Source organism: Pan troglodytes, chromosome 19 (assembly GCF_028858775.2).
Source record: "Pan troglodytes isolate AG18354 chromosome 19, NHGRI_mPanTro3-v2.0_pri, whole genome shotgun sequence".
Lineage (NCBI taxonomy): Eukaryota > Metazoa > Chordata > Mammalia > Primates > Hominidae > Pan > Pan troglodytes.
Window position 1 is genome coordinate 12,540,001 of NC_072417.2, and position 12,751 is coordinate 12,552,751.

The 12,751-nt window shown below is 64.5% G+C and overlaps 1 protein-coding gene across 2 annotated transcripts; it reads left to right on the forward strand.

The window, feature by feature from the left end:
* The first annotated feature begins 8,145 nt into the window (after positions 1-8,145).
* HIC1 (HIC ZBTB transcriptional repressor 1) lies at positions 8,146-12,712 on the forward strand. 2 transcript variants are annotated; one of them, XM_016931176.3, is made up of 2 exons: positions 8,146-8,271; positions 9,699-12,712. In XM_016931176.3, exon 2 carries the CDS (start codon positions 9,719-9,721, stop codon positions 11,861-11,863), a length of 2,145 nt encoding a protein of 714 aa, XP_016786665.1. In that variant the 5' UTR covers positions 8,146-8,271; positions 9,699-9,718; the 3' UTR covers positions 11,864-12,712. The 2 variants fall into 2 exon arrangements, with proteins under 2 accessions (XP_016786665.1, XP_016786664.1); XM_016931175.4 differs by lacking the exon at positions 8,146-8,271 and adding an exon at positions 9,195-9,374.
* The last annotated feature ends 39 nt before the right edge of the window (positions 12,713-12,751 follow it).

Consider the following 12,751-nt stretch of genomic DNA (forward strand, 5'->3'; position numbering starts at 1 on the left):
AGGGGAGCAAGCTCCCCAGAACAATCACTGGTTAAACATTTTCAATTTATAGCAAAGGAAAATTAGGTCTGAAGGATAGAAATAGGAATAGCATTTATTTATTTACTTGAGACGGAGTCTCGCTCTGTCGCCCAGGCTGGAGTGCAGTGGTACAGTCTCCGCTCTCTGCGACCTCCGCCTCCTGAGTTCGAGCGATCCTCCTGCCTCAGCCTCCAGAGTAGCTGGGATTACAGGTGTGCATCACCACTCCCAGCTAATTTTTGCATTTTCAGTAGAGACAGGGTTTCGCCATGTTGGCCAGGCTGGTCTTGAACTCCTGATCTCAAGTGATTCGCCCACCTCAGCCTCCCAAAGTGTTGGGATTACAGGTGTGAGCCACTGCACCCGGCCAGAAGAGCATTTATTGAATAATAACTGTATACCAGACATTGTAATAAGCAAGAGCTTTAATGCTGCCTAATTTAGGGCCAGGTGCGATTGCTCATGCCTATAATCCCAGCACTTTGGGAGGCTAAGGCGTGAGGATCAATTGAGCCCAGGAGTTCAGAACCAGCCTGGGAAATATAGTAAGACCCCCTCTCTACAAATAATTTAAAAGTTAGCTGGGTGTGGTGGCATGCACCTGTGGTCCCAGCTACTCGGGAGGCTCAGGTGGGAGGATCACTTGAGCCCAGGAGTTTGAGGCTGCAGTAAGCTGTGATTGTCCCACTGTATTCCAGCCTGGGAGACAGAGCTAGACCCTGTCTCCAAAAAAAGAAAAAAGAAAAAAACTACAAAAATTGGCTGGGGGTGGTGGCACACGCCTGTAGTCCTAACTACTCAGGAGGCTGAGACAGGAGAATTGCTTGAACCTGGAAGGCGGAGGTTGCAGTGAGCCGAGATCATGCTACTGCACTTCAGCCTGGGCAACAGAGCTAGACTCCATCTCAGAAGAAAAAAACAAATAAAATTATATATATATATAACACATATATATTTTATATATATTAGGCAATAAATATATATAGCTTAAACCTTACAACTTCATGTTTAATCTCACAACTTCATGAGGTAGGTACCATTATTATTATTATTATTTGAGACGGAGTGTCACTCAGCCACCCAGGCTGGAGTTCAGTGGCACGATCACGGCTCACTGCACTTCCGTCTCCTGGGTTCAAGTGATTCTAGTGCCTCAGCCTCCCAAGTAGCTGGAATTACTGGCAAGCACCACCATGGCTGGCTAATTTTTTGTGTTATTAGTAGAGACGGAGTTTGACCATATTGGCCAGGCTGGATTATTATTAAGACAGGGTCTACCTCTGTCACCAGGTGCAGGATCATGGCTCACTGCAGCCTCGACCTCTTTGGCTCAAGTGACCCTCCCGCTTCAGCCTCCTGAGTAGCTTAGCTGAGACTACAGGTGCCACCTATCACACTGGCTTTTTTTTTTTAAGAGATGGGGTCTCACTATGTTGCCCAGGCTGGTCTCGAATTTCTGGGCTCAAGCAGTCCTCCAGCCTCTGCCCCGCCCCGCAAAATGGTGTGATTACAGGCATGAGCCATGTCTCCCAGCCCTAAATAATGATTTTTTTTTGAGACAGGGTCTCACTCTGTCATCCAGGCTGGAGTACAGTGGTGCAATCACAGCTCACTGCAGCCTCAACCTCCCAGCCTCAAGCAATCCTCCCACCTCAACTTCCCAAGTAGCTGGGACTACAGGTGTGCACAACTAATTTTCTTTCTTTTCTTTCCTTTCTTCTTTCCTTTCTTTCTTTTTTGCAGAGATGGGAGTCGCATTGTATTGCCCAGGCTGGTCTCGAACTCCTGGGCTCAAGAGATCCTCCCACCTATGCCTCCCAAAGTGCTGGGATTACAGGCGTGAGCCACTGTGCCTGCCCTAAATGATTTCTAAGATGCTAAACAACCCTGACGTACGGTCAATCCTCTGGTTCTTTCCCCTCTGACCACATTCTGACCTCTTCTCAGAATATCCCAACCATTTCTCTTTTCCACCTCTGATTCCACCTTGGATTCCTAGAGCTCTTAGGAGAGAGAGCCCCCTTAGCAAGGAGCCCCTCAACAGCCCCAGGCCCAGAGTGAAGCTGGGAGGCGGAGGTTGCAGTGAGCTGAGATAGTGCCACTGCACTCCAGCCTGGGCGACACAGCAAGACTGTCTCAGAAGAAAAAAAAAAAGTATATGTATGTATAACATATATATAATATAGATTATATATATATTAGACAATAAATATATATAGCCTAAAGCTCAAGGTGTACCCCCCCACATCCCGTTCATTCTGCCTAAGTGCACAGAGCTGGGGTCCCCTCCCAACACCACCCCTTCACAAACATGTAGTAGCCTAACAGAATACTTAAGATCAAAATAACATTCTGCTGTTTTTGGATTTTTACTTACATGATCCTATTTAATCCTCACAATGCACCTGCCGAGGAGAAGAGATTATTATCCCGTTTTACGGAAAGCTCAGAAGCAGAATATGGCCCCTTAACCACAAGTTGCTGATGATACCAGGTTGGACCTCTGGCTTCCCAGAGCACTACACCCAGCAGTCCACTGCAGTCCACCCACTGACATCCACTGGAACCCAGAAGCAAGTGTGTTTTAATCTGCAAGACCTCGGGGCCCTGGGGAGGTGGGATGGCTAGCATGCGGGTGTTGATTAGCTGGGAAACCGGCACGAGTGTCTTAGAAGTACTTCACAAAGGAGCCGGGTGGGGAGTGAAGGAGGGAGTGGGGCGTGAGACGTTAAGAAAAATTGGATTAACGTGTCGTGGGCCGGGTTGCATTAACCATTCCCAACACTATCTCTGGGGAAGTCTCACACCTGATATTCAATAGACATCCCCTGTAGTGGGTGATGTTGGCAGAGGCAGGGGACACATACAATAATATTTTTAGAGATCCTTGTTCACACTTCACCCGCACCAGAGGACTTCAGCCCCTGTGGTATTCACTCCTCTTTAGGGCTAATTTGAGAAACTGTCTCAAATTGGAATCCAGCACCTAGAGATAGGCTGAGGTGAGCAGGCTGATCTGTTCAGACGCTTCACGGACCAGGTTAACTTTACAAGCTCATTGCCTTCCAGAGGGTTGGGGACCCTTCTTATCCTCCTAGCTCAGAGGAAAAGATTCAAGAGTTTACTCTTCGCCCAATGCCCATTTCAGCTAGGGGTTCCTGGAAGAACGGGGCTGTGGAGTATCTCAGAAAACTTTCCTCCCTCTACTGTCTTCAGGCCCCAGGAGACAAACCTCCTTCCAAGCCTCCTGGTCCCAGTGGCTTCCCTCTCACCGAAATCGAAAGAACCAGAGTCCCAGCCCGACCCCCTCTCTCGCCGAGCCCTGGCTGGGATACCTTGGCCGGGAGGACAGGACGGCCTCAGGCTGGCCGCCAGACGCACTCCGCAGGCCGCGCGCGCTAGAGCCTCGGTGGACTCAGCCGCCAGCCCCGGGAGGCCGCCTCCCTGCGCAGCACCTCCTGCCACCCGCGCGGGCACGTGGGATCTTGACTCGCCGCCCCCGCCTCCTTCTGCTCCGCGTCCCCAGCCCGCGGCTCGGGGCGCGGCGTGGCGCGGCGCGTGGGCGTGCTGCGGGGCGACCATGGCTGTAGACTGTTACCTCCAGTTCCCACAGTAACAATCGAAAGCCACGGTTGCCCTGGAGACGCGGGGGCGGGGCGCGCGGACGGCGCCGGCGCGGGGCGGGCTGACGTCAGGGCCGCGGGGGGCCGGGCGGGGCGGCGGGGGCTGAGGAGAGCGCGTGGGCCACCGCCCCTCGCAGCCCCTAGGGACCCGGACGGGGCGGCCCGATGGCGGCGCCTGCGTTGATCAGCACCGCGGACAGCGGCGGCGCGGGCAGCGGGCCGGGGGCGGGGCCCTGAGGGACGGGGACTGAGGGTCCCCGGGCGCGGCGGCGGCGGCCGGGGCCGCGGTCCTGGGGCGGGGCCAGGCGTCGGTGGCCGTGACTGGAGACTGTTACTGAGGGCGGCCCGGGCAGTAAGCAGTCTAGAGCCAAGGTGCCGGCGCGCTGTCCGGGCGGGGTGCCCCGGTCGCCCCGGCTGGGGGCTCTGCTGCTCCGCCTCCCCTGCGTCTCCCGCCCTGCCCCGCCCGGCGCTCGCGACCAGGCACGCGGCCCCTGACGTCAGAGGGCCGTGACGTCAAAGATGTCCCAGAGGGGGCACTTCCGGCGGGGGCGTGGGGGCGGGGCGGGACCTGGCGAGGCCCCGCCCCCCCGGTCCTGAGAGGACAGCTCCGCTCGCAGAGGCGGGAAGCCGTGGGCGCCGCGGGACCCGCTGGACGGGACCTGCCGGGAAGGGGCGCCCGACGCCATGCGGGGCGGGGGTCCCAGGAGGGCCGGGGAAGCGGGGGTAGGCGTCCGTCTCTCGCCTGCACCCCCGCTCAGCCGGCCCGGGCAGCGAGGCTGAGTCACCGCGCCGCAGGGAGGGAGAGGAGGGGGCGCGTCTCCTGGGGCGCCAGCATCTTCGCCTCACTTTCCTGGGAGAATGGCGCAGGAGCCCCAAGAAAGCCGGGGGGGGGGGTCTCCGAGGTCGGTCCTCCACTCGATGCTCCTCCGAAGTAGCTGCGTGTCCATCGGGCGCCGGCAGGTGCTGCGCGGGCTCGTGTCGTCTCTGGCCCCGGCTCCACAGCCGCGAGGGGACCCCGGTGCCCCCCGTCCGCCCCCATCCCCACCCCGGAGGGGCCGCCCCACCCGCCGCCTGCCCGTCCCTTCCTCGTCCTCCCGTCCGTGTCCGCACATCTGTCCCTCCGCGGCTGGTCCGTCCCGCTTACCTGGCGGGCCGCGTCGCCACTGCCCGGTCGCCTCCCGCAGCCTGGCCGGCGCGGCGGCTTTTATAGGCGCGCGTAGTACTCGTGCGGCGGCTCATTCATGCGGCCGCGGCTCCTACACACTGACGCGCTGCCGACGTCAGCGGGGAATTTAGGAAATGGGAAAAGGGGCTATTTATAGTGGCGAGGCGGGGGGTGGGGACCGAGGCGACCGGGAGGGGAGGAGGGGGCGCGGAAGCAGCGGCGGGGTAGGGGGAGCCGCGCCCCTGCCCAGCCGACAAGGGGTTAACTTTCCGGAACCGCGGGCCTGGGGCCGGGGAGGCGGCGCGGAGGGGCGCGGCGGGCCCTTCGTGCTTATTCACGGTCTCCTTCCGGAGCCCCGCGGCTCCTGGGGGTCTTCACCTGACAGCCCCTTCCCCCTCCTCAGTTCCTGGACCTGACGGCTCTGCCGTCACACCCCGCAAGGCCACTGCGGTGTCGCCACCCTCTCGTCCTGCGGGGTGGGCAGGAGAGGAAGCTGGACTCCCGTGGGGGCCTAGGGCGCAGCGAGGGCTGTGGCGTCGGGGGCCGGGAGAAGAAGAGTAGGGGAGCCCAAAGTAGCCCAGGAGTCTTTAGCGGAGGAACCTGGGCCTGGGAGGGAAGGCCCAGCGGGGATTCAGGTACCACCCAGGAGCTGGAGACCCGAGGGACGGCAGAGAAGTTGGGGAAGGTGGGCCAACGTCCCCAGAAATGATGAGCAACGGGATCCTCTATGAGGGAGCTGGGGGAACGCGCCAGAGGTAGGGGTGAGAGGAATGGGCAGCCTCAGCAAGGGAGAGAGGAAAGGCTGTCAGTGCCACGCTCCAGAGCCTGGCATCCAGGACCCACCTTCGGACCATTTGTGGCACGATGGACGCTCCCAGAGCTCACGTTAGGGTAATAGAGACTGAAGGAGACCAGCAGCTTGGCCAAGAGGGGCCCCCAGGGGATGAGGAGGACGGTTTCCTGGAGAAGTTAATGTTCCCGGAGACCAGAATTGGCAGGGAGAGCCCATGACTTGTGGGGCAGTTCCCCTGGTTGGGAGCGGGGAAACGCATGGTCCTGGCCCAGCCTGGCTCCATCGAGATGGAGGAAGGGTCTAAATGAGAGGAGTGTGTTCAGACGAGGAGCTGGACCAGGATGGGGAGGGCTGTGCAAGGCATGGCCGGAAGAGCGGGGCAGGGAGAGAAAGGTCGAAGAGTGAAGTGCACAGGAGGGCAAGGCGGTCCTCACACTGCCTGGGCTGGGGCAGGGCTGTGAGACCCTCCCTTACAGAAGCAATGAGGGCTTGAGGATGGGGGTTAGGGGCAGTAAGTTAACTTGGGGAGCGGATGTGGGGGAACGCTGAAGAATAAAGACTGTGGGCACAGCAGACCCCTGGGGCAGGTTAGCAATGCACAGACTCCACTGCACAAGATACATGGGGCGGAGGGGCTCTTTGGAAGTCGGGGGTGGGGGATCTGACTCTATCAAAAAGAGAAAAGATAAAAGAGATGGGGTCAGAGAGGCCCTGCGTAGTCTGGATTTGGCCTACTAGAGCTCCAGTTTTCTTGCCGCTAGCCTTTGTCCCAGGGATTCTGTTATTCACAAATGCCTTCCTGCTCGGTGGAAGAACTCCTATTCATCCGTCAAAGCCCAGCTCTAGGAGCACTTATGAGGAGCCTCTCCACCTCCCCTCAACACTCCGTAACTTCCACCTCAGGCCGCAGCACGTCCCTCGGGCGAGATGTCGGGGTCCGCCTTCCCTAGAGACCGGCAGCTCCGGAGGCCTCCGTTTTCCTCTTTGGGACCTCACTGCTTCTAAAGTGAGGATGCTATGGGGAGACATGGGAGAGGGAGTGGGTAAGATGGATCCAGAACATGGGGCGGACTCAGGCAGCGGCGGGAATCAGGCGGACTTGTTTGGACCGAAGCCTCCTCCAGGCACCGAAGCCGTGAAGTCGCCTGCGCAGCAAAGGGAGCCTCCGGGGGGCGCCCGAGACCTTGGTGTCGCTCGGGGGCCGCTGGTAGCCGCGCCCGCTGCCCCTCGCCCGGTGACTCAGCCGGTACCTCTGGCGGGGCCATGGGGGCCAGAGGACAGCGCGGGGGGCGGCGAGCGCGGTTGCTAAGCTCTCCAAGGCCTCGGAGGGACAGGATCTGGGCGCACCTCATCGGTTGCCATGGTAACGCAGCGCCCCAGCCCCTCGCGCTCCGCGGCGGAGGGAGGCGCAGCCAATCGGAAGCGGCGGAGTTCTCGGGGACCCCCCCCCCTCCCCGCTCCACGCCGTGTGTGGGCGGGGGTCAGGAGGTGCGGGGCGGAGGCGGAGCGTGGGCCGCGGAGATCCGGCGTTCGCAGGAGGCTTGGTGCGCGGCGGGGCTGCACGGGGCCACTTCCGGAGTAGTACTGCGAGCAGCGGCGCGACAGTGCGGGGTCCCCTTTCTCCCAGAAGAGACGTCACCCACACAAACCTGACCTTCACGTGGGGCGCGGGACCTTGCGGGGTCCCAGGCGCAGGCGCCCCTGTTGTTTCCTTCGGGCGGGTGGGTTGGAGAAAAAGTCCACGCGGGATTCTTCAAAACGGCGTACAGGGGGATTCTAGGGCCCCATGGTTACTTCTTTGGACCCCCCGGAGGCGCTGTCCAGCCACTTCCAGTCGCCCTGATGACTCGTCGTGGGTTCCTTTAGGAGACCCGAAAGTTCAGGGCGGGCTGTGTGGGTAACACCTCTGCCCAGGTTCCCGGAGGGCCCTACGTGGCTGCCCCTGGAGTATCCCAGAGCGCTAGGGCTGCGGGAAGGGGCGGGTGTGCTTCTGGAAACATGAGCGCCTGTTAGTATCAGTGCCTGGATAGGGCTGGGGACAAATCAGTTTATGCCGCGCACACCGAATCCATGCGCCTGAGGGTGGGTGTGTTGGGGAGTGCGTCCAAGTGGACAGTGCCGTACAGTAATGTCTACGGGGAGTTCCAGGAGAGCTCGGCTACTGCGCAGGATAACCTCTCCTCCACCCCCACCACCCGAGTCCGGCGCTTGCGGGCAGGACTTTTCCGAATTGGGGCTGTGTGCCTAGAAATACGTACATGGGAGCGCTCAGCTCAAAGCCCCAGGGTTTCTGGGACTCGCGTGTCTGGGGTCGGGGTCCCAGGTGGGTACAGGTGGGAGGGCGAACCTGCGGGTAGGGTGGGCCCCTCCCCGCGGGCTCAGCATCTGTGCGCCTCCAGCTCAGGTGCGCGGGAGGAAGGCAGCGGCCTGCCGCGCAGAGCCCTGCGCGCCCGCGAGGTGGCGCCATAGCCGCAGCAGCGCCCGCCGGCCCGGGCCGCTCCAGATAAGAGTGTGCGGAAAGCGCGGCGGGGCTGAGACGCGACCAGGACGCGGGGAGGACGGACCAGCAGGACAGACCGACCGGGGGCCCGGCGGGCGGAGGGCAGCGCAGCCACGTCCCCCCTGGATCCGCCGTCAGCCGGGCCCGGGGCTTTCGACATGCCCCCCAGGTGGGTCCTCGAGCCGGGGACCGGGAGGGATGGGGGACCCGGGACAGCCCGGTCCTCGTGCGTCGGCCGCCTCGGGCGCATCTTCTGGCGCGGGTGCCCCATCGCGGCTGGCGGCTGGCGTTCAGGGCTCCGGGTGTCGTCCCTTTCGGACTCAGGACCACCGGGCCGCGGCTCCGCGCCGGGTTCACGGCGGGGTCAGCGGCTCGGGTCCGGCTCTGCCCGCACATGGGCTGGAGAGGCGAGGGGAAGGGAAGGGGAGCTGGCGGGCGGGGCTGGCAGGGGCGCTGCCCTGGCACAGCTCGGGGCCTGGCAGCGGCGGGTGGGGCATCGGCTAAGAGCTGCCACCGCCGCGGGGAGGGGAGCCCGGCCCGCCGGGACCGCAGGTAACGGGCCGCGGGGCCCCGCGGGCCAGGAAGGGAACGGGGTCGGGCGGGCGAGCAGCGGGCAGGGGAGCTCAGGGCTCGGCTCCGGGCTCTGCCGCCAGATTTGGGGGCCGCGAGGAAGAGCTGCGAGCCGAGGGCCTGGGGCCGGCGCACTCCTCCCGCCCTGTCTGCAGTTGGAAAACTTTTCCCCAAGTTTGGGGCGGCGGAGTTCCGGGGGAGAAGGGGCCGGGGGAGCCGCGGAGGGAGGCGCCGGGCCCGCGCGTGTAGGGCCCAGGCCGAGGCCGGGACGCGGGTGGGGCGCAGGCCCGGGTCAGGGCCGCAGCCGGCTGTGCGCCGTGCCCGCCCGGGGCGCTGCCCCCTCCCTCCCCTGGGAGCTGCGTGGCTCCCCCCTCCCCCCCACCTGCTTCCTGCCTCAGCCTCCTGCCCCGATATAACGCCCTCCCCGCGCCGGGCCCGGCCTTCGCGCTCTGCCCGCCACGGCAGCCGCTGCCTCCGCTCCCCGCGCGGCCGCCGCCCGGGCCCCGACCGAGGGTTGACAGCCCCCGGCCAGGGCGGCGCCAGGGCGGGCACCGCGCTCCCCTCCTCCGTATCACTTCCCCCAACTGGGGCAACTTCTCCCGAGGCGGGAGGCGCTGGTTCCTCGGCTCCCTTTCTCCCTACTTGGGTAAACTTCTCCGCCCTGAATGACTTTTCCTGAAGCGGACATTTTACTTAAATCCGGTAACTGTCTCCAAAAGGGTCACTGCGCCTGAACAGTTTTCTTCTCGGAAGCCCCAGCACCCAGCCAGGTGCCCTGGGGCGTGCAGGCCGACCTGGCCTCCCCTCCACTGGCGGCCGCTCACCTCCTGCTCCTTCTCCTGGTCCGGGCGGGCCGGCCTGGGCTCCCACTCCAGAGGGCAGCCGGTCCTTCGCCGGTGCCCAGGCCGCAGGGCTGATGCCCCCGCTCAGCTGAGGGAAGGGGAAGTGGAGGGGAGAAGTGCCGGGCTGGGGCCAGGCGGCCAGGGCGCCGCACGGCTCTCACCCGGCCGGTGTGTGTCCCCGCAGGAGAGTGTGCTGGGCAGACGATGCTGGACACGATGGAGGCGCCCGGTCACTCCAGGCAGCTGCTGCTGCAGCTCAACAACCAGCGCACCAAGGGCTTCTTGTGCGACGTGATCATCGTGGTGCAGAACGCCCTCTTCCGCGCGCACAAGAACGTGCTGGCGGCCAGCAGCGCCTACCTCAAGTCCCTGGTGGTGCATGACAACCTGCTCAACCTGGACCATGACATGGTGAGCCCGGCCGTGTTCCGCCTGGTGCTGGACTTCATCTACACCGGCCGCCTGGCTGACGGCGCAGAGGCGGCTGCGGCCGCGGCCGTGGCCCCGGGGGCTGAGCCGAGCCTGGGCGCCGTGCTGGCCGCCGCCAGCTACCTGCAGATCCCCGACCTCGTGGCGCTGTGCAAGAAACGCCTCAAGCGCCACGGCAAGTACTGCCACCTGCGGGGCGGCGGCGGCGGCGGCGGCGGCTACGCGCCCTATGGTCGGCCGGGCCGGGGCCTGCGGGCCGCCACGCCGGTCATCCAGGCCTGCTACCCGTCCCCAGTCGGGCCTCCGCCGCCGCCTGCCGCGGAGCCGCCCTCGGGCCCAGAGGCCGCGGTCAACACGCACTGCGCCGAGCTGTACGCGTCGGGACCCGGCCCGGCCGCCGCCCTCTGTGCCTCGGAGCGCCGCTGCTCCCCTCTTTGTGGCCTGGACCTGTCCAAGAAGAGCCCCCCGGGCTCCGCGGCGCCAGAGCGGCCGCTGGCTGAGCGCGAGCTGCCCCCGCGCCCGGACAGCCCTCCCAGCGCCGGCCCCGCCGCCTACAAGGAGCCGCCTCTCGCCCTGCCGTCGCTGCCGCCGCTGCCCTTCCAGAAGCTGGAGGAGGCCGCACCGCCTTCCGACCCATTTCGCGGCGGCAGCGGCAGCCCGGGACCCGAGCCCCCCGGCCGCCCCGACGGGCCTAGTCTCCTCTATCGCTGGATGAAGCACGAGCCGGGCCTGGGTAGCTATGGCGACGAGCTGGGCCGGGAGCGCGGCTCCCCCAGCGAGCGCTGCGAAGAGCGTGGTGGGGACGCGGCCGTCTCGCCCGGGGGCCCCCCGCTCGGCCTGGCGCCGCCGCCGCGCTACCCTGGCAGCCTGGACGGGCCCGGCGCGGGCGGCGACGGCGACGACTACAAGAGCAGCAGCGAGGAGACCGGTAGCAGCGAGGACCCCAGCCCGCCTGGAGGCCACCTCGAGGGCTACCCATGCCCGCACCTGGCCTATGGCGAGCCCGAGAGCTTCGGTGACAACCTGTACGTGTGCATTCCGTGCGGCAAGGGCTTCCCCAGCTCTGAGCAGCTGAACGCGCACGTGGAGGCACACGTGGAGGAGGAGGAAGCGCTGTACGGCAGGGCCGAGGCGGCCGAAGTGGCCGCTGGGGCTGCCGGCCTAGGGCCCCCTTTTGGAGGCGGCGGGGACAAGGTCGCCGGGGCTCCGGGTGGCCTGGGAGAGCTGCTGCGGCCCTACCGCTGCGCGTCGTGCGACAAGAGCTACAAGGACCCGGCCACGCTGCGGCAGCACGAGAAGACGCACTGGCTGACCCGGCCCTACCCGTGCACCATCTGCGGGAAGAAGTTCACGCAGCGTGGGACCATGACGCGCCACATGCGCAGCCACCTGGGCCTCAAGCCCTTCGCGTGCGACGCGTGCGGCATGCGGTTCACGCGCCAGTACCGCCTCACGGAGCACATGCGCATCCACTCGGGCGAGAAGCCCTACGAATGCCAGGTGTGCGGCGGCAAGTTCGCACAGCAACGCAACCTCATCAGCCACATGAAGATGCACGCCGTGGGGGGCGCGGCCGGCGCGGCCGGGGCGCTGGCGGGCTTGGGGGGGCTCCCCGGCGTCCCCGGCCCCGACGGCAAGGGCAAGCTCGACTTCCCCGAGGGCGTCTTTGCTGTGGCTCGCCTCACGGCCGAGCAGCTGAGCCTGAAGCAGCAGGACAAGGCGGCCGCGGCCGAGCTGCTGGCGCAGACCACGCACTTCCTGCACGACCCCAAGGTGGCGCTGGAGAGCCTCTACCCGCTGGCCAAGTTCACGGCCGAGCTGGGCCTCAGCCCCGACAAGGCGGCCGAGGTGCTGAGCCAGGGCGCTCACCTGGCGGCCGGGCCCGACGGCCGGACCATCGACCGTTTCTCTCCCACCTAGAGCGCCTCCCCCCAGCCCGCTCTGTCGCTGCTGCGCGGCCCTGGCCCGCACCCCAGGGAGCGGCGGGGGCGGCGCGCAGGCCCACTGTGCCCGGGACAACCGCAGCGTCGCCACAGTGGCGGCTCCACCTCTCGGCGGCCTCACCTGGCCTCACTGCTTCGTGCCTTAGCTCGGGGGTCGGGGGAAATCCCCGGGACGGGGGTGGGATGGGGTAAGGGAAATTTATATTTTTGATATCAGCTTTGACCAAAGGAGACCCCAGGCCCCTCCCGCCTCTTCCTGTGGTTCGTCGGCCCCCTCCCCCGGCTCCGCGCTGCTCATAGAGGGGGAGGGGTGTCACTGTTGGGGCACTCCTAGCCCTACCTCCGGCCCTCGCGACCACACCCCATTCTCACTGTGAATCTCCCCGCTGGGGTCGGAGCGTCGGGCAGAGTTGGGGAGTGGGGAGGGGACTGAGCCGGCCGGAGGGCCCCCCGCACCCCCGCTCCCACCCACCCCGGGACTGATAATGTGAAGTTCCTCATTTTGCACAAGTGGCACTAGCCCCAGGGCCAACCCTTCCTTCCTCAATCACCAAGGGCGGGGAGTTCTGGAGTCGGAGGGCGAAGAGCCTACCAGGTCTCCCACTCCCGCGGTGCCCTCCCTTCCCTTCCCTGCGGCCCCGGACCATATTTATTGCATGCGCCCCGGCGGCCCCCCATCCCGAGCCCAGGCTGGGCTGGGCTGGAACGCGGTCTCTTTAGCTCCCTCCTCTTCGTTTGTATATTTCCTACCTTGTACACAGGCTCTTCCAGAGCCGCTTCCATTTTCTATACTCGAACCAAACAGCAATAAAGCAGTAACCAAGGACCCCGACCCCGCTGCTCTCTTCTGCCCCTGCACAAGGAC